At 39.2% G+C, this 22384-nt stretch overlaps 1 protein-coding gene across 1 annotated transcript; it reads left to right on the forward strand.

Moving 5' to 3' along the window:
* Nucleotides 1–633: 633 nt before the first annotated feature.
* Nucleotides 634–17989, forward strand: LOC140076075 (ectonucleotide pyrophosphatase/phosphodiesterase family member 7-like). Its single transcript, XM_072122592.1, has 6 exons — nt 634–901; nt 3127–3272; nt 10038–10664; nt 13206–13470; nt 15797–15902; nt 16888–17989. The coding sequence occupies exons 1-6, from the start codon at nt 649–651 to the stop codon at nt 16949–16951; spliced, it is 1461 nt and encodes a 486-aa protein (XP_071978693.1). The 5' UTR covers nt 634–648; the 3' UTR covers nt 16952–17989.
* Nucleotides 17990–22384: the final 4395 nt, after the last annotated feature.

Consider the following 22384-nt stretch of genomic DNA (forward strand, 5'->3'; position numbering starts at 1 on the left):
ATATAGAAATAAAGTGTGTTTGTTTATGATCATAGTGTATGTGTTCCTTAGATCTAGCAATTAAAGAGATAGTCCCATTTCAGCAAATTAATTGTTATTGATGATATGATGAAATGTTATACAATTTTCTAAATCAATTTCTCGCGGTTTCTGGATGTTTGCCTACTTTCATTCCACAAAAAGCTTCTATGATTACTACCAGTGGCCAGAAATCTGACCATGGTCACACTGGTGCACGGCTCGTTATATCACAGAGTAATCACAGCTGTGTAATATAATGAGCCGTGCACCTGTGTGACCATGGACAGATTTCTGTCCACTAGAAGTAAACATAGAAGCTTCCTATACAATGAAAGCAAGCAGAGATCTAGAAAACTGTGAGGAATTGATATAGAAAATATATTGGAAAATTGGATATGATTTCATTATAAAAAATATATATTTGCTGCAATGGGAACACCCCTTTAAGTAAATTTTTTATTCATGTCAAATTCCTAACTCGAAGCCATAAAAGCAAAAAAGTACATGAAGGTGAAGGTTGTCCCATAATGCAGCGGTAAGTGAGCTTTGGCCTGATAAGAGATTGATAAGGAATCTCTCACTGACAGTCAGCACATCTCAGCATTAGCTTAGAGTCGTTACAACATCATGCAAGCCTATAAGTCAGTGATCTTATTTTTTATTCTTTTCACCATTATATTCTGTAAGCCAGTATTCCAGAATGGAAAAGCAGCTCATAACAAGCTTCTTGTGATCTCCTTTGATGGGTTTCGATGGAATTACGATCAAGATGTTGATACTCCACTACTGGACTATTTGGCAGATATTGGCGTGAAGGCAAAATACGTCACTCCACCTTTTGTAACCATGACATCTCCTTCTCACTTCACCACAATCACTGGTAAGTCACAAAAACCTATAGAGGTCATTAGACTAAGGTTGAGCTTTACATAATGGGGCTCATTTACTAAGGGTCTGCGGTCTGCGATTCCGTCAGGTTTCCCGAATATTTCCTTTTTGCGCTGAATTGCCTCGGGTTTTTGGCACACGTGTTCGGATTGTGGCGCATCGGCACCGGCTTGCATGCAACAGAAATCAGGGGCGTGGCCATCGGACAACCCCACGGATTCGGACAAACTGCGGAATTTAAAAACGAAATTGTGTGGCAAGATCAAGCAGTCACATGCACGTGAAGAAGAAGGTGAACTCCTGCAGATCTCAGAGTGGAAGCAACACATGCAGGAAATTGGACGCAAGACCTTAGTGAATCGCAGCAGTCCTCGACGGACAACAGACCGCGGGATCGCGGCAGGACGGGTAAGTAAATCTGCCCCAATGTTCACCAAGTTGTAATATACTAAACTGCACAATCTATAGGTCTTTAAATATGTCATTGTAAAATTATTGAATTGAATAAATGAAGTTTGTGATGCGCCAAAGCTTTTAGGATTCATTTTACCACGTAAGTATAGATATGTTATTCATCCTTGACATAGACATGATATTTTACTACCATTGGACCATTTAATTAAATATCAGGAATTCTAAGACTTCTATTAGGTCCATATTTCAGCTCCTTAGCTTATTGCCCGCTTATATTGAAGATCTACTATTGCTATGTGGACAATCTAAGCCAACCTGCACGTATACTTCTAATAAGGCTGGGTTCTCATTACGTTTTTTGTATTTGCTAAGCGTCGGGTAGGCACCGAACATATACACTTAGCGTATACATTGACAAATAGTGGTAGATGGAGGCATAGTTATTGCCTCCGTCTGGCCACTATACCTCCCATACGTCAAAAAATGTGGGATGGAGTCTTTTCATCCTGCAGCCTCCGTCTGAGCGACATATGCGCTTAGCGGAGGCGATAGATGGCTATGAGGAGAGGATGCATCGTATGGCATCTCTCCCCACAGCCCTCCCGAGCACATATGTTGCTTAGCAGGAGGGACACCCAGTGATGTCACTGTCCATATTAGAACAGTTCCATCACTGGGGGAACATTCATCGGCAGCAGCAAATCACTGCATACAGCACCTCCTGACATGTCCTTACAACGTATGGCAAAAAACGAGGTGTGAACTAAGCCTTACACTGCTCAGCATCAGGACCTTACATGACAAATCTTTACAGAACATCCTGACAGGACATCAGTATCAGGTTCTTAGATTTGCCACTTTATGCAAAGTCCTGATAGATCTAATCTCAATACCTTGGATGGTAGGCCAGGTGCACCAAGTCAGTTTGAGACACAGAATTGACCCAGTGGGGGTTCATACATCCCCCATACGGTCGCGTGAATGCAGCCAAATTTATTACGTTTAAACGCCAGTCTTAAAATCCCCCCACTAGGGGTCCACTGCTCTGATGTATTAAGAGTCTCTGGGCTACTTCAGCTGTAGTCTACCAAAGTTTTCTGATGAATACTGTAGTAAATGGGGAGGGCCAGGGCATCCACGAGGCAGAAATGGCTCAGAATCAAAGCGGATGGGGATATTAACATGCCTTCTCAGCAAGAAAACTAGCGGAGAAGGCATAGGAACATCTCCCCCAAAGACTTTTGCACATAAATACGAGTAATCTTTAAGTATCATTGACCTTGCACCTAGGTTAGAGACAGTACACTGGCACATTCAGGATAGATCCCACCCATGCACCCATGATATGCTAACATGAACTACATTTACAAATGCTGACAATTTCAAACATCTCACACTACATGATTTCACGAGCAAAACCAATCCGACCATATTTTCTACTAAACACCATCCCCATCGCCAGCCTCTGAGTCTTTCATTCAGATTCCTGCTGCTACCAAATAACCTCGGGCAGATGTATTCAGCTTCCTCCACATTAAATCTGCTGATCACACCGCAGATAATTTCTTTTGTGGAATTTGTTATTTGTGAGATTCATAATTGGTAATTCCCCTAAAGCAAATTACACATTTCCATTACAGTAAATTATATTCCAATGCAATTTCCAAGCTTTAAAAATATAATGCTATTTAATTATGCTCTATGTAAAACTGCTCAACCACCTACTTGTGCTGCTTGGTTTTTACTACTTTTGAAAGCCGCCATCTGTATCATCATACGACCTGAATTTTATGACTTTTACAGGCCGCTGGATTGAAGATCATGGTGTTATCCACAATTTAATGTTTAATCCTGATACCCTGGAGAAGATTACTTTCAAAAAGACACAAAATATGTCAGAATGGTGGGACAATGGAGCGCTACCACTATGGATCACTGCACAGAATCAGGTAGAATAAAACGCTGCAATTATATGCCGGTAAAATAATATTACATTGGTGAACTTAAAAAACAACATGAGGCACCATCCACATGACAGCGACTAGAAGTGGATTAAAAAAAGAAGAGCAGTACAGTCTTTCCATTTATTTTATCATCCATCGTGACTGGGGAACATGTATCAAGGCCTACAAGTTTTCTGGAGTACAACCCTAAATTGCAAACCTCTTAACATTACAATTATTTTCCCCTTTACACGACCTCTATGCCAAGTGTCCTATATGTTGTGCCACAGCCATCCAAATTAGTCACAATGAGGTGATACAACATATCTTGCCCAGGAGCAGTAGTGGATTAAAATATAGGTAACTGGGTGGTAGCTCGAGGCCCAAGCCTTCTAGGGATTCCATGGCCACCAAAACCACCCACAAAGTTTTATACGTCACCCATGAAAATGTCCAAAATGTTTTGCTTTGTAGTGGCATTCCTGCTGAAATTGAAATTTAAAGTCTGCCATTGTTTTAAGTATTTGTATTGCAAATGTTCTAATAAGAGATGGGCAAATCGATTATAACGAAGTGGAATTCGTTTAGAATTTTAGGAAAACTTTGGTTTGGCACGAATCTGAAGTTTACAGTAATTCGTGGGATCAAATTTTTTTCCCACTTTATTAGCAAAATGGCCGTGAGCACAACGTGTTGCATGGGGCAGAGAAATCCGGGAAGAAGAAAAGGAACACCCTCCATCACATGTGCAGACATATAAGCCAATCAGCGACCGGCAGGCTTATTTGATGTCACAGTCCTATAAAAACATTGCAATCCCATCATTTCACACTCCATGACCTGTCTCTAGTGTCTAGCTGCTTGTACTCAGTAGCTGATTGGAGTGATTTTTGCTTAAAGTCCAGGATGTCCGTTTTGGGGGATCTGTATACCCCAAATTTTAATTTTTTTTTGATGCTAAAGTTGATATCAAGAAATCTGTGCCAAATCAACATAGCTGCCGGAGTGATTTTTTTCTCAAAGTCCAGGGTGTCAGTTTTTGGGGTTCTGTATTCCCCAAATTGTCATTGTGCCACTCTATGGCCTCATGCTGCTGCTATTGCTGCCTCCCCCTACACCCACTGTGATTGAGCCACACTCTGAACTCTTGCTGCAGCCACCTCCACACTTTATCATTGTGCCACTCTGTGGCCTACCATGTTCCAGAATTTGTCATTGTGCCACTCTCTGACCTCCTACTGCTGCCACCTCCACACTCTGTCATTGTGCCACACTGTGGCCTGCCATGTTGCTGCCACCTCCAGAATTTGCCATTGTGCCACTGTCTGACCTCATGCTGCTGCTGCCACCTCCACACTCTGTCATTGTGCCACACTGTGGCCTACAATGTTGCTGACACCTCCATAATTTGTCATTGTACCTCTCTGTGGCCTACTCATGCTGCTGCCAACTGACCGCTGTCTCCCTGAAACAGCCCGTGATTTCCATAATGCTGTTTTCACCCTCCACCAATCTATGACGTTGCCACCATGTTTGGTTTTCCCCTTCATTTCATCTGTCAGAAGGAATGAAAAGCTTCAGGATGTATAGCCAAAAGCAGGAGTGGATACATAACACAGAGGACATGCAAGTATCCCATTTACTGGTCATCTCTGTTTTGGATCAACACCTGTTTTGTTCTTGGCTTTAGCAATACTGATGGATTATTGGCCGATTGAAAAATTACTGCCCACACCCTCTTCACTCTTTTGGGGGGTTTCTACATGTATCTGCATTTAACAGAACAGGTTCTGTCGTAATCTATGGAATCATCTGATGTCAGTGTAAAAAGAGTGCACTCTCTGATGTTATAGTGGGATCTTGGCCCTCAGCTCAGTCCTTTTGAGCTGGCACAGACGTTACCTTGTCAGGCTGCCTTCCTGCTTCACTTATTTGATCAAGTTGGCCTCTGTAAGTGCCCATGGAATTGAAGAGTGAAGCGATTCTAAGAGTGGCGGCTGTCATACTTGAACACAACGTTGTTTGAAGACCAAACCACGCACCCTATGCATACTTGAGCATGGCACAACGTTCTACAAAACCCTATAGGCTCTCTGCAGCCAGGAAATACCTGTTTTATAACGTGATTCGCCATGATTCGATCCAGGTCGAATCCAATTTTGACAGAAAATTTGGTCAACTCGGCGATTAGAATTTTTGAAAAATTCACCCATCTCAAGTTCTAATGTAAAGAGAGAACTTGAAGAGAGAAATACTAAAAAAGCAGGGGTGTGTATGATGTTGAAAAACACTGTCATATTTAATCTTACTAGGAAATTGATCGATGAGGAGGGAAGATACATTATAGTTTTAGGTAAAATAAATGACATCCCTTATACTTTTGTAACAATCTATGCCCCAAATAGAGGGCAAAAAACCTTCTTTAAAAAAATGGCTGCCCTGTTAGAACAAAATGCAGAGGGAAAAATTATTATGATGGGAGATTTTAATACCCCTCCAGATAAAGAATTGGACTGCTCTTTGAATATGAGAGGTGATAGAGGAGACTTAGCACATCTAATAACTGAAGAGAGGCTACATGATGTGTGGCGGTATCAACATGCTGAAGAAAGGGATTATACCTTCTTTTCCGCTAGACACCTCTCGTATTCAAGGATAGACTTTTATCTAGTAAATAACTTAGCATTAACATCTTGCTTACTCTCCAAGATAGGTCCAATAACTTGGACGGATCACGCTCCTATATTCTTAACTATTAAGGAAAGCTCCATTGCTTTTACGAACTCTCCCTGGAGGCTAAATAATTCTCTTCTAAAAAATGAAAATACACAGAATTTGATCATAAGGGCCACAGAGGAGTTCATTAATATTAATAATAATAAAGAAGTTAACGATGAATCTTTATGGTCGTCACTTAAATTACATATAAAAGAGGTTTTTAAGCAGGTAGCAGCAAGGGAAAAAAGAGCAAAAAATATTGAAATTCGCGAAATTTTGTCACAGATAATTTTATTAGAAAACTCTAATAAAATAAACCCCTCAGCTTCCACTAGTAACAACCTCTCTTCACTTAGAGCTATGCTGAGAGCACGGATGCTATCAGACTACGAGAGATCACTAAGGAAATTAAAATTACAAAATTACTCACTGGGAGATAGAGCAAGTGGGATTCTTGCTAAAAAAATTAAGAAAAAAATAGCTAAGGAACGAATAAATCTTATACAAGAAAGTAATAAAAGGCAGCTAAGAGACCCTAGGAAGGTAGCGGAGGCCTTCAGGAAATATTACGCGACATTGTATAACTTAAAAGATAATAAAGATACATCGCAACCAACTATAGACGAAATTCGTCATTTTCTTTCTTCTGTCTCCCTTCCAAGTATATCAGAAGAACAAGTAGCATATTTGGCAATGCCATTTAATCAAGAGGAATTAAACCGAGTCCTAAAGGGCCTTAAATCTAACTCGGCCCCAGGGCCGGATGGCTTGACAAATATGTTTTATTCTAATTTTGCCCAGGCCCTGAACCCGCTCGTAATAAGAACCTTTAATTACTGGCAAAATCAGGGCAGGATTTCAAAGATGAATGCAGAAGCAATAATCAGAGCAATACCAAAGCAAGATAATCTTAACCCTCTTCCAGAAAATTATAGACCAATAGCATTAATTAACTGCGATTTAAAAATTTACGCTAAGTTGCTGGCAAATAGATTGGAAAGAATAATTCCCAGTCTAGTATCTACAGATCAAACAGGGTTCGTATATGGGAGACAAACTAAAGATGCGACAAGGAGGATGATGGACCTTATTCATCTAGCAAACTCAATGGGAGCCCCAGTCCAAATTTGGCATTGTTGACCAAATTCAAAAAGCAATCTTAGCTCTCTATTCGGCCCCCTCTGCGCGGGTTCTGATTTCAGGTTTTTTATCCTCATCACTTAACATCTCTAATGGTACCCGCCAGGGGTGTCCTTTATCACCGCTAATATTTGCGTTGATAATGGAACCCCTGGCAGAAACGGTGAGGTCTAATCCAGAAATTGTGGGTATCCCAGCGGGTAAGGAAAGACATATAATTACCTTATACGCTGATGACGTCATCATCACGTGCCAAGACCCTGAAAAATCGCTCCCTACTTTGCTAAAGACCTTAAAGCTATTTTCACATATTTCATACTACAAGTTGAATATTAAAAAAATCGGTTGCTCTCCCAATAAATGTTCCACTCACAGTATGTATGGAGATGTTTAATGCCTGCGGCATAATCTGGAAACCAGAAGGCATAAAGTATCTGGGAGTTATTCTGTGCCCAACAACAAATGAGACAATAAGGAAGAACTTAACGAAACTAAAAGCAAACCTGAAAACAGATTTTGATAAATTAGGCAAGATTTATTTATCTTGGGTGGCAAGAATTCAGTTTTGTAAGATGACAGCCCTGCCTAAGATTCTGTATGTCTTCCGATGCCTTCACGCATTAATTTCTAATAAAGTTTTAAGAGAGATCCAGATAATGCTCAGTAAATTTGTGTGGAACAACAAACATCCACGAGTAGCAAAGGCGAATTTGCACTTTCCACTTAACAAAGGAGGCATGGCAATGCCAGATATTGCAACCTACTATAAGGCTGTTTCCATTGACTCATTGAGAGAATGTTGGAATCCGAAAGAAAACCATAAATGGATGATACTAGAACAGAACATTTTTGGTGGGAGATCTCTTAGAACAGTAATGGAGGCAGCCTATCTGGGGAATTTAACGATTCCCACTAACATGCCCTCATTACAATACACCTTGAAAACCTGGAATGAGGTAGGTTTAAAAAGAGGACAAATGTCTATTCGAGCATTGGAATTACTCAACCCTAATATGATACTAGAGCCGTGGGCTAATAAAGGCATATATACTATCTCAGACCTTTATGAGGGTAAAACGATAAAGTCCTTTGAATCCCTTAAGGACCAATTCGATTTGCCCAATAAGATCTTCTTTCAATATTTATAAATAAGAAGTATATTAGCAGAGGGGGAAAAAGAATACAATACCTATCTGTACCCCCTGAAAAAACTATTTGAGCCCCCTGAGAGAAAAGTAAGGGGTATATCAATAGCATATAATATTCTTAATTTACAGGGGATAACAGACAAGCTGAGCTACATGAAAAATTGGGAGGCGGACTTGAATGCAGAATGGGATGAGGAGCAGTGGGCAAAAGCATTTAGATGGACAGCTCAGTGTTCACCATGCATAAACCACTTAGAACAAATAAAAAAGATGCATATGAGATGGTATCTCACACCAGACAGACTATCCAAAGGAGGTACGTCCTCTCCTCTCTGTTGGCGGGGATGCCGTATTAAAGGAGACCAAGTTCATATGTGGTGGTCATGCCCTAAATTAACCTCATTTTGGTCACAAATAGGGGACCTGATTAACACTGTCACACAAGCACAGAATGACATTCCCCCTCAGTTAGCCCTTTTACATTTAGGGACTGATAAATTCCCAATGTCCCAGAGATGGATTATTACGTATATCCTGATTGCAGCAAGGCAATGTATAGCTGCAAACTGGAAGACGGCACAAAAATTAAAGCTAACAGAAGTTTGCAACAGAGTAAACATGTATAGGCATTATGAAATTATGATGGCCTCAAATTACACGCATCTTTGCAGAACGAAAGAAAAATGGGATATATGGGAGAAGTCCCCTTTTTCAGTAAAATGAGTCTGACTCTCGAAAGATACCTTAAAGTGTTCAACCCACAGTATTTAACAAATGGTCACGTTTATCTCGAATGGAAAATTGAAATCTAAAATTCTTTTCACCCCTAAAATTTGAGAGTAAAATGTTGCCCCTCCCAGGATGCAGCTGCAAAAAGATTTAAAAAGAGTTTTTTGTATATATATATATATATACGTATATGTATATATATATGTCTGTCCGTACTGTCTATACCTGTTTATATATTTGTATTTTTGTATAATAATAAAAAAAAAAAAAAAAAGAGAGAACTTGCTGTATAAATTCATGTTTTGCTGCTTTTTCCGCAGGGTGGAGAGCTGTAGACTAGTTTAATCTTCTAACACATATCTGTAAAGCTATTCATTTTATCAGTAACATGACTGATAAATTCTAATGACCTACTATTTTAACAATGCTAGCCCTTTAAGAATGCAACTTTTCAAGTTTTATTACCTTATTTGTTCTGACTGCTCTGTGACAAAGTTAAAGGGAAGCTGTCATAAGCAATTAGCCTAATAAACCACTACCAGTATATTATTTCTTTCATGGTCCTGTGTAAAGGCAACATCTAGAAAATCAATTTTGAAGTGAGATGTGAATTGGTTGTATAATGTCAAGGAGGAGGAGAGTAACACTGAAATCAAGGTGGGGAGCTCTGAACGTCTCCTCCTTTGTTATTGACATCATGCATCGAACTTCATGAGATCTGGTTAGTGATGTCTCTGGAGGCAGGACCATCAATTACAGTGAAGGAGGCTTTCTAAGCAAGAGAGAGCTTGACTTTAGTGTTAAAATCTCTGCCTCCTTGACTTTATACAACCGGTTTACATCTCATTTCAAAGTTCACTTTCTGGGTGTTCAGGTCAAGTTACAGCAGAATGATACTCTCTTTGCCATGTTTTACATTTTGGATGACTTGTTTATGTGCCTTGTTGTTTCGTTTAAATAAAACAATGTGCATTTGTGCAAAAACTTGGGAAATATGAGCTTTGGGCTGTACATTTTAATGTTTTTGTGCTTGCAGGGCATGAAAGCGGGATCCTTACACTTCCCAGGAGGCAATGCTAACTACAGTGGTATAAGAGTGACCAAAGCACTGGCTGAGCTACCTGACCACCCAGACAGTGATGAGAAGGAATGGAGAGATAACATAGATATTGTCATGAAATGGTTTACTGAAGACGGTCTGGACTTTGTAACCCTCTACTATGGAGAACCTGACAAAACCGGACACATATTTGGTCCAGAAACGGAACAGAGAAAAACAATTATCAAACAAATAGACAGAACTATTGCATATCTGTTAGAAGCCATCGAAAATAACAAACTGAAAGATAAATTGAATGTCATCATTACATCAGATCATGGCATGACCACAGTCAAGAAAGCACCGGCCGTAGAAGAAATTAGGCTGTCAGATTACATTACTTTCAAAGACACAGTCAAGTTTGATATTCTAGACTATGGTGGTTTCGGAATGATTGTAGCAAAAGAAGGCAAGGAAGATGAAATATATCAAGCTGTGAAAGATGCACACCCGCATTTAAACGTGTACCGGCAGCACGAATTTCCAGAACGTTTCCATTATTCCAAGCATGAAAGGGTTTTGCCACTCTTGTTTTTTGGAGATCTAGGCTACAGTGTAAATGGAGTAAGTATTATTATAGAATTGAATTCTCATGTGCAGACTCTTTCACATTGGTGTTGTTTTTCACGTCAGTAGTAGCCATTGTTTTCTATGGGTGTTTTCACATTGGCTTGTATTCTCACTAATCCGTTGTCCATGGAACAAATGATGAAACGTGTCCTATTTTTTTCATGGATGCGGATCATGGAAGGCAGTAGAAGTCTATGGGTCCGCAAAAAAACTGATGAAATATACGTGTTTTTTTTTTTTAAATATGAGACTGAAAAACCAGGTGTGATGTTTTCAAAGCAATGTTAGACACGGAGACAAAACAGATGCATCTCAGAGACAAAACGCAATGGATTCGCAACTGAAGCTGAGCACCAACACCAATGTGAAAGAGCCCTCTAAATCATTTTTGTTTATAGACATGATTGATACTAACTTGGAATTTAGGACCATGTGGTCTATAGGTTGCTATAAATGTACCTTTTAAGGATAAATCCCTTTAAATTTGCACTATCCTAAGTGTTACATAAACCCTAGATAATCCCATTAAAAGGTACACTCCACTGGTCATCAGGCATTTAGGTGGTGTATTTCCATGTACAGAAGGCAATTCACTATGGCCATAAAGAGGATAACTGCTGTGCCTTTATTTATCAAGGTCACTTTCACAGCTTTGCATATCAAGATGACTTTGTCTGCACTCGTCATATCATTTTACCATGAATTTAAAATTAATATAAATATATCCAATACAACTCATGAACTAGTTAACATAAAAATATCTGTCTGCAGAAAGCAGATGGAGGGGTTCATAAAGTGCCAAAGAACAGACACAACTGCTTTCTGTCAGCAGAAGTTTTTCAAGTTAATTAACGTATTCCATTAGATGTGATATGAACAGTTCTAGTTCAGCTGTCAACACAACTCTCATAACTGATACCCTACAAAGCAAATTAACTTACTAAAGACTCTCATTAAAATAAATCGCTATTTGGGAAATGTTGTTATTTTTGTATATCATATAATTTTACATTTTATTATCTGTTCTACCCAATTTTAAAACGATTACATTCAGAAAGAGTCAAAGTTAAATTCCAAATTACTTTAAAACTATAAGAACATCTGTTAATTCAATGATTTACAATTTCTTGGGATAATGCAAAAGCCAAAATATATGTATAAAGCGTGTTACAAAAAATGTGAAATGCACATTGGATTGAAAAACTAAAAATATTTACATGTAAAATATTTTTCATAAATCTATCCAATGATGCCAAAACTTGTCATTCTACACCCAACCCCTGAGGGTGGGGCAAGGGGCAACTTTAAAATCTGAAATGGGAACCCCCATTTTTTTTTTATTGCAGATTTGGATTCCCCAGGAAAAAATTACATAGCTTCAATCTATCATGCAAGTCATTTTCATTGACATGTGGTTCTGTAATGACTGAAATAATCAGAATGGGTAAATCTTGAGAAATACACATGGGAGCAAAAACAAAAAAATAGTTGTCAAATATTTCTTAAGAATCTAACATCTAAGGTTGACCCTGTATTTTCACCCCAGGGGGAGAGGTGGGGGGGAGAATATAATTTTTTTATGTAGATACTTGTACATTCAGCGTAACCCAGGAACAACGGTTGGTTTAATGTGAGTCCCGCCTCTCACACATCAGAGAGCTTGATTAACTTAAGTCTCCTCCCCTCTGAAGATGGGGATTTTTCTCGTTGCCAACAAAGGTTTCAAATATTGTATATATATTGCATAGGTCTATTTTCAGATTTGGGATCTGATATGTTAAATATCCTCTTTATCAATGTTTTTGCACACATTTGATTATTCCTGACTAATCCAAATCTGCAACAAAAAGTGGGGCTTCCCATTTAAGATTTTAAAGTTGCTGTCACCCCACCCATAAGGGGTGGGGGCCGAATTTGTCATCATTGGATAGATTTTTAAAAAAATATTTGACATGTAGATTTTTAGGCTTTCGATCTGATGGGGGTCATTTATCTTAGCATTTTTTTCTCTTATTTCTGAGACTTTTTTGGCAAATTTGATATTTGTGCCTAAATATTTTTCAATTGCCTAGCAAAGTTGAACACACAAGAATTTTCAGTTGAGTTGAAACTTGGATTTATAGGGCAGATATGAAAGGTTTGGAGTCATAATTCCCCGCCTTTAGGCACACTATTCTAAAAATTTATGCCATATTTACACTGCAAATTGCAGAACCGTGGGCTACCCTGAATGGATAGGTGATCAAAAAGCAAATACAGATTGACCTTGTTTAATGCAATTTGAACTCCCATAAAACAAATATATCAAGTTGTGCATGAGCAGCTACCTCTTTATCCATAACAACCAAGGGGTGACCCAAGCCATGTTCTCAAAAAGTGCAGTCCCAGAGGTGGTGCCAAATGTCTAATGTGGTAAAAGCCTAGATAATAAACTATTCCAATACATATGACAGTTCAGTAATTTGTAGTATACCTTTTGTACAATATACATGTAGTCTACCCCTTGCTTATGAAATTCTTTCACTTTTTTCTCAGAGAGTAATATTGTATGTAAACAAGGGAGATCATGGATTTGACAACAATGAAATGGACATGAAGATGATATTTCGTGCCTTTGGACCAGATTTTAAAAAGAATTACACTGCAGAACCATTTGATAGTATTCATATATACCCCCTCATGTGCAAACTCTTGGGTGTCATTCCAGAGCCACATAATGGCTCTATTGCAGTTACTCAAGATATGATAACTACAAAAATCACAGAAGATCCAGGCGAGACTGAGGACAACAATCAAAATAGTAAGTCGTCTTTCTTAAAGAACTTTGAATATGTTCATTTTCCATGTCTTTACATGAAGTATTTGATGCCAATGGATGCCAGGGAAGGTAGGATCTTCCATATAGCACCCACCTTTCCTGGTTTCTTTCAGCACCAATAAGGTTGACTGTTTAAGTGGGAGGAAATAGGCTGTCTGCTGTAACTTAGGACCACCCACTAATCAATATAATAGAACTGATTGCTTGGGAAAGGTGGGTGATAGAGAAAATAATTCAAAAGTCAAAAGTTCTCTTTAAAGGAGATAATTTCAAGGGAATTCGGACATCATAAAGGGGGTTCCCCATTCAGGACCATCTGCTTGTGAAGCTCCTTCATAGAAAAATACAAATATGTTTTTTAGGATAATATAGGGAAAGGCAGCCCCCGCCCCCTTAATATCAAGAATCACTTTAACCCCTTAACGACTTGGCCTTTTTTAGTTTTTTCACTTCCATTTTTCACTCACCACCTTCAAAAATCTATAACTTTTTTCTTTTTTCACATAAAGAGCTGTGTTATGGCTTATTTTCTGCGTAACAAATTGCACTTCGTAGTGACGGTATTTAATATTCCATGGTGCGTACTGGGAAGCAGGAAAAAAATTCCAAATGCAGTGAAAATGGTGAAAAAACACATTTGCGAAGTTTTCTTGTGGGCTTGGAATTTACAGCTTTCACTGAGCGCCCCAAATGACATGTCAACTTTATTCTTTGGGTTGCTACGATTATGTGGATACCAAATTTGTATAGGTTTTATAATGTTTTCATACATTTAAAAAAATTAAAACCTCCTGTACAAAAATTTTTTTTTTGATTTTGCCGTCTTCTGGCGGCAATAACTTTTTCATACTTTGGTGTACGGAGCTGTGGGTGGTGTCATTTTTTGCGACTTTTGATGGCGTTTTCATTGCTATCATTTTTAGGACTGTGCGACCTTTTGATCACTTTTTATTAATTTTTTTATATTTTCCAAAATGGCAAAAAAATTTCTGAATTTTTGACTTTGGACGCTATTTTCCGTTACGGGGTTAAACGCAGCGAAAAACCGTTATTATATTTTGATAGATCAGACATTTTCGGACGCGGCGATACCTAATGTGTTTATGATTTTTACTGTTTATTAATATTTATATCACTTCTAGGGAAAGGGGGGTGATTTGAATTTTTAGGTTTTTTTTATTATAATTTTTTTTTTTAACTTTTTTTTACTTTTACTATTTTTCAGACTCCCTAGGGTACTTTAACCCTAGGTTGTCTGATCGATCCTACCATATACTGCCATACTGCAATATGGCAGTATATGGGGATTTTACTCCTCATTCATTACAATGTGCTGATAGCACATTGTAATGAATGGGTTAAAACGAGACAGCTTCGGGCCTCCGTGAGGCCCGAAGCTGTCATGGCAACGGATCACCGCTCCCCGTGACGTCATCGGGGAGCGATGATCCGCGGCAAGAAGCATTGCCGGCGGCGATTGTAGTGAAAGCACCCGATCGCTAGCACCGATCGCGGGTGTTACCGGTAAGCCTTTGCTGCAATATGCAGCAAAGACTTACCGGCTATGGAGAGGGCTCGGCCCGCGAAGGGGTTAAAGGAAATTTACCATTTGTCAACTAAACATACCTTGAGAATTCTGTAGCTACACTGATGCAGAAACATATCTTGTTTAATCTCTGATCTGAGTGCTTTTGCTCAAAAACAATTATAAAATTCAGGAACTTGGAAAAGTCATTAGGCTTCTTCAAAGTTATTCTTGATTGTTAAGGGGGCTGCCTCACAGGCAGCTAAAAGAAGCAATGTTTTCCTTATCCCATCTTGGAAACTGTATTTGCATATTTCCCAGAATTCCATAGTGCAGCATCAATGGCTGTAAGTCTCCACATGCCTACAAGATGGCCTATTTGGCAAAGTCTCTGCAAGGACATTTTATATGGCCTCCCAATGTATCTGCCGATCAGGCTGCGCAAGGAACAAATCTACGCCAGACCCTGCCAGACTCCAGCATTGGTTACGGCCCCTTCATGTCCCCTTAGCATGGAGCTGGAGTAAAGAGGATAGTAATCACAATGTTTGTTGGTTTTCAAAGCATTACAATTATTTCAGGGCTTTTATGTCAGAAAACTGGCATACAAGCCCCGATGAATCTCCCTCTTGATCTTTATAATACAGAGACACTTACAAGTTTTTACTATACTGTATGTATGTATGTATGTGGGTTTTACTATTATTGAATTTATTTTCTGTTATATATATATATATATATATGTAAAGTAACACAAGATTTTGTGCTTTGTATAACTTATAGATGATGCGATATCTATAGTGGTGATTGTTCTTTCTGCATTATCGGGAGTGCTCCTGCTAATATTCCTGTTTTACGTGCCATACACAGCTGTGAAGAGGAAGAAGAGGTAAATACTGAAAACAAAATTCTCAAAAAAGGCTGCATTTCTTGTCCTAAAGTCACATTTTTGCAATTTTTCAGAAGCATTAGAAACATATCTCTACATTTACTACATGTTATACAGGATAGTCTCATCACTGCTGTATTCTGTTACAGCATTAGCATATGTATTATGATAACTTGTTGGTTATAAATGGCTATATGATATAAGAAGAACATGGCTAACTTTACCTTTATCTATCTTCTTCATGTTTATATACTTTTTTTTCATATATTTTAAAATTAAAAAATACAGAATACCTATATTATATTTTCTACTGTTGACCACTACAGAGAGCATCATCTGTGTTATATGTCCAAGCATCACACAGTACACAGATGATCTCTACATGTTAAAGGACATTTGATGATGTCATGACTGGTAAGAGTCCTACTCTTGTTCTCCTCAAAGGAGGAGAACAAGTTTTGAGAGAAGAGTATATCTATGCTGCTACAGACATATGTGTGTGTGTGTATATATATTCATGTACACACAGAGAAAGGAAAAAGGGGAGGGTGCAAACAGGATTACCAGGGTGGTCATTCTGATGAATAAACAAAAAAAAAGCGGCTTTCTAAGGAATTCATTTACCAATCCAGTTACAGCTGGAGTTTGCCTTAGTGGTCAACATTTAATACTACATGAAATGTGAAAAGAAAGAAAACTGCTACATCTACTACTCAACATGGAAAATATATAAAACAAATACACTGAACACATTTCCATCCATCACATGTGATTTTCACTGCATTATTTTGCAGTAAATACATCAGAATATTAAGCACCATGTACTTGTGTGTCTATACTTCGGTGACTGATATTTATTACTTTCATTGATTGTAACCTTCCCTGGTCTCTTTCTTTCACTAGCTCAAAAAAAAAAATAATTCCGACAGCTTGTGTGACACCAGACTAATTCAATTTTGTTTTCTTCTAATTTTTCTTGCTGCAGTGCGAAGAAAGAAGGAAAAGTGGATGACATTAAAGAAGACAAACAACCGAAGACGTCATTGTAGATTTATAGGATTTGTCCATTCTTCTAAAGCAAGATTGAAAAAGAAAATCAATGTTATGAGACGCATGTTTTCTATCACTTACACGTGGTGTATTTCACACATGCCTTCAGTATGTCCCCATATCTCTCCTTCCAAAAGTAAATTGTTTCTAGTCTTCTACATACTATAAGGGGTTTTAGAGCCTATACAAACACTGAAAAAAATATCTGAATGTTTACCTGTATGTCACCTTTGCTTTAAAATACCAGGGGTTGCTTTACGCACCTTTGTGAAGGGCTACAGTTCCCATACCCCCTTATAGACATTGGAGCGAATTAATAAATCTGTTTACGACAGAAATGCCAGAAATTTCATAAGGAACAGACTCCCAACTGTAGACAGAACTGTTTCGATCTGGTTGAGTCTCTTCAGTACAGTGTAGGCAACTGGTTTGGCTGAGTAAGAGGCTCTTGACTAGGGTTGGGAAGTAAGATTTTCCCTTACAGTGACGTTGCCAATTAAGACCACCTTGTAGGCAAGTGGAGACTTATCTATCTATTAATCTATATCATCTCACCTACTGTCCCATATTATAGATTGCCGTCCCATACTACTGTTTGTAAACTACAAAGTGTTATTATTGTGCAGAGATATATGCAGCCTCTTACTCACTGTTAATAAAATAGTTTTATTTTGGGACCCTATCTTAGTTTTGCCCGGGGCCCCACTTTGTGTAAAACCGGCCCTGGTGGCAGGTATTATGCGAAGCCCTAATCCAGTTTTACCTAATTCTAAAACATTTTCAAAAGTCTGCTTCCACTGCTCATCTACTCTCATCTCAGTTTTCTAAAGATGGAAAGATGGACAAAAGTCAAATGGTTATTAATCTTGCCCCACCGCTAACTCGCTAGAATCCCCCCCCACAGTCTAATGATCCATCTTTTAGTAACCCCTGACCCTATACATCACTAACATGTTTATACCTGTAAATTATTGGATGCTTCATCAGAGGTGTCTGTATGAAAATGTAAGCACTGTAAATCATCCACCATTGATTAAAAAAAAATAAAAAATTCTGAATTGTTGTTTAACTTTTATTATGTCATGTGCAGCTAATCCAAGAAAATTGCCAACGCAAACAGCCACTCATCCGACAAAAACTAAGCCGTAAGCCTCTTAAGAAAATAAAAAGGTGTGGCCTATTTAAAGGGGGAGACCTATAACAAAAAAAAATGGGTAAAAAAATGGATAAATAAAATAAGAGGGAAGCCCTCTGGCAGTGAAGTGGTTAAAGAAACACTAACAAACAAACATTTACATAAGAATAAAGTGACATTTCTGAGGTAGAAATGAACATTTCCTCTCTCTCACTTCTGGAATATGCAGATGCAGCAATGTAATTAGTTTCGAGATACAATGAATAAATTAATGTTTTCCAACAAAAGAATTTCATAAAATAAAAATCACAGAAAAAAAAAAAAAAACTCTGCTTGTTCTGATTACCGAGGCTCCATGATTCAGTAGTCAACAATTACCTCGGGCTGCTAGTAATGACAGCTGCATAACTTTCTTTGATACTATATTAATTATGAGAATAACAAAGAAACTGAAGCCATATATTAAAAGAAAGAGCAAAAACTTTCCTCTGTTATCGCTTCTCTTTGTGAATTAACTAACTTCAGTCTGATGGTGTTCCAAAATCTTATAGCCTGGTGTTATCTGTGACCACACACGTCACATTACAATTTAGGGAAACACCTCCAAAAGAGACGGGTTTTATTGTGTAGTGCTATCTAAATGTGGTGTGCAGTGTTGTGTATTAAGTAGTGCTATTTATATTTGGTGTGTTGTGCTGTGTATTGTGCAGTGCTATGTACATGTGGTGTGCAGTGCTGTGTATTGCGTGGTGCTATGTACATGTGGTGTGCAGTGCTGTGTATTGCGTGGTGCTATGTACATGTGGTGTGCAGTGCTGTGTATTGCGTGGTGCTATGTACATGTGGTGTACAGTGCTGTGTATTGTGTAGTGCTATGTACATGTGGTGTGCAGTGCTGTGTATTGTGTAGTGCTATGTACATGTGGTGTGCAGTGCTGTGTATTGTGTAGTGCTATGTACACATACCTCCCAACATTTGTGAAAACGAAAGAGGGACAAAATGGCGGCACGCGATCCCCCTAAGCCACACCCCCAATCACTCCCTGGCCACGCCCCAAATTTTAGCCATATTAAAATAATAAAAATCATCTCAATAAAAAAAATAAAAAATATCCACATTGGGACTTGAACCCAGAACCTGCAGTGTCCATGTGCAATAATAACACAGCGCCTCAACTAACTGAGCTATAGCCCCAGTGATTAACAAGGTGGAGAATTTTGGTAACTAAGAACTATATACTGCTTTGGTATATAGGGAGGGATCTTCTCAGATTATTGTAATTATTGAGACTATTATTATTATTATGGAGATTATTATTATTATTATTGAGATGATTATTATTATTTTTACCATTATTAATAATCATCTCCATAATAATAAAAATAATAAAATTTATAATAATAATAATAATAATAGTCTCAATAATTACAATAATAACCTCTGAGAAGATCCCTCTCTATATATCAGTGCATTAGTCTGTGTCACAGTGTAAATGGCAGATAACAATTCTTAGTTACCAGAAATCCTCAGCTCTGTATCTCTGGACCTATAGCTCAGTTAGTTAAGCTCCTGTCTATGGTGCAGAGGGTCCCAGGTTCGAAACTCAGCATTGGCAAAACTTTATGTAATTTAATTATATAAAGAGCCTGTGTCCGGGGAAGCCCTGGAGACCATATATGGACAGATGCTGATCAGACCTGATGACGTGGTCCCTGCTCTCTCCGCTAAGCCCGACACTTCTCTGAAAAGGATTCCCTGCCCGATGTCTGTAGAAGCCATTCTGTACTGTGAGTTCAGACTTTCAAAGTATTTACTATGCGGACACAGCGCCGGGACACAGCGGGACCTGGGGGGAGAATCCGTGACAATATCATAGCTGCCCGTGACGCGGGGCAGAGGTACGAAAAACGGGAAAGTCCCGTCAAAATCGGGACGGTTGGGAGCTATGTGTACAGTGCTGTGTATTGTGTAGTGCTATCTACATGTGGTGTGCAGTGTTGTGTATTGTGCAGTGCTATCTACATGTGGTGTGCAGTGCTGTGTATTGTGTAGTGCTATGTAAATGTGGTGTACAGTGCTGTGTATTGTAAAGTGCTATCTACATGTGGTGCGCAGTGTTGTGTATTGTGCAGTGCTATCTACATGTGGTGTGCAGTGCTGTGTATTGTGTAGTGCCATCTACACGTGGTGTGTATTGTGTAGTGCTATGTACATGTGGTGTACAGTGCTGTGTATTGTGTAGTGCTATGTACATGTGGTGTGCAGTGCTGTGTATTGTGTAGTGCTATCTACATGTGGTGTGCTGTGCTGTGTATTGTGTAGTGCTATGTACATGTGGTGTACAGTGCTGTGTATTGTGTAGTGCTATCTACATGTGGTGTGCAGTGCTGTGTATTGTGCAGTGTTGTCTACATGTGGTGTGCTGTGCTGTGTATTGTGTAGTGCTATGTACATGTGGTGTACAGTGCTGTGTATTGTGTAGTGCTATCTACATGTGGTGTGCAGTGCTGTGTATTGTGCAGTGCTGTCTACATGTGGTGTGCTGTGCTGTGTATTGTGTAGTGCTATGTACATTTGGTGTGCAGTGCTGTGTATTGTGTAGTGCTATGTACATGTGGTGTACAGTGCTGTGTATTGTGTAGTGCTATCTACATGTGGTGTGCAGTGCTGTGTATTGTGTAGTGCTATCTACATGTGGTGTGCAGTGCTGTGTATTGTGTAGTGCTATCTACATGTGGTGTGCAGTGCTGTGTATTGTGTAGTGCCATCTACACGTGGTGTGCAGTGCTGTGTATTGTGTGGTGCTATGTACATGTGGTGTGCAGTGCTGTGTATTGTATATGTGGTGCGCAGTGCTATGTATCGTGTAGTGCTGTGTACATGTGGTGTGCTGTGCTATGTATTGTGTAGTGCCATCTACACGTGGTGTGCAGTGCTGTGTATTGTGTAGTGCTATCAACACGTGGTGTGCAGTGTTGTGTATTGTGCAGTGCTATCTACATGTGGTGTGCAGTGCTGTGTATTGTGTAGTGCTATCTACATGTGGTGTGCAGTGTTGTGTATTGTGCAGTGCTATCTACATGTGGTATGCAGTGCTGTGTATTGTGTAGTGCCATCTACATGTGGTGTGCAGTGCTGTGTATTGCGTGGTGCTATCTACATGTGGTGTGCAGTGCTGTGTATTGTGCAGTGCTATCTACATGTTGTGTGCAGTGTTGTGTATTGTGCAGTGCTGTGTATTGTGTAGTGTTATCTACATGTGGTGTGCAGTGCTGTGTATTGTGCAGTGCTATCTACATGTGGTGTGCAGTGCTGTGTATTGTGTAGTGCTATTTACATGTGGTGTGTTGTGCTGTGTATTGTGCAGTGCTATCTACATGTGGTGTGCAGTGCTATCTACATGTGGTGTGCAGTGCTGTGTATTGTGTGGTGCTATCTACATGTGGTGTGCAGTGCTGTGTATTGTGTAGTGCTATGTACATGTGGTGTACAGTGCTGTGTATTGTGTAGTGCAATCTACATGTGGTGTGCAGTGCTGTGTATTGTGTAGTGCTATGTAAATGTGGTGTACAGTGCTGTGTATTGTAAAGTGCTATCTACATGTGGTGCGCAGTGTTGTGTATTGTGCAGTGCTATCTACATGTGGTGTGCAGTGCTGTGTATTGTGTAGTGCCATCTACACGTGGTGTGCAGTGCTGTGTATTGTGTAGTGCTATGTACATGTGGTGTACAGTGCTGTGTATTGTGTAGTGCTATGTACATGTGGTGTACAGTGCTGTGTATTGTGTAGTGCTATGTACATTTGGTGTGCAGTGCTGTGTATTGTGTAGTGCTATGTACATGTGGTGTACAGTGCTGTGTTTTGAGTAGTGCTATCCACATGTGGTGTGCAGTGCTGTGTATTGTGCAGTGCTATCTACATGTGGTGTGCAGTGCTGTGTATTGTGTAGTGCTATATACATGTGGTGTGCAGTGCTGTGTATTGTGTAGTGCTATCTACATGTGGTGTGCAGTGCTGTGTATTGTGTAGTGCTATCTACATGTGGTGTGCAGTGCTATCTACATGTGGTGTGCAGTGCTGTGTATTGTGTAGTGCTATCTACATGTGGTGTGCAGTGCTATGTGTTGTGTAATGCCATCTACACGTGGTGTGCAGTGCTGTGTATTGTGTAGTGCTATCTACATGTGGTGTGCAGTGCTGTGTATTGTGTAGTGCTAACTACATGTGGTGTGCAGTGCTGTGTATTGTGTAATGCTGTGTACATGTGGTGTGCAGTGCTATATATTGTGTAGTGC

Source organism: Engystomops pustulosus, chromosome 8, assembly GCF_040894005.1.
Source record: "Engystomops pustulosus chromosome 8, aEngPut4.maternal, whole genome shotgun sequence".
NCBI lineage: Eukaryota > Metazoa > Chordata > Amphibia > Anura > Leptodactylidae > Engystomops > Engystomops pustulosus.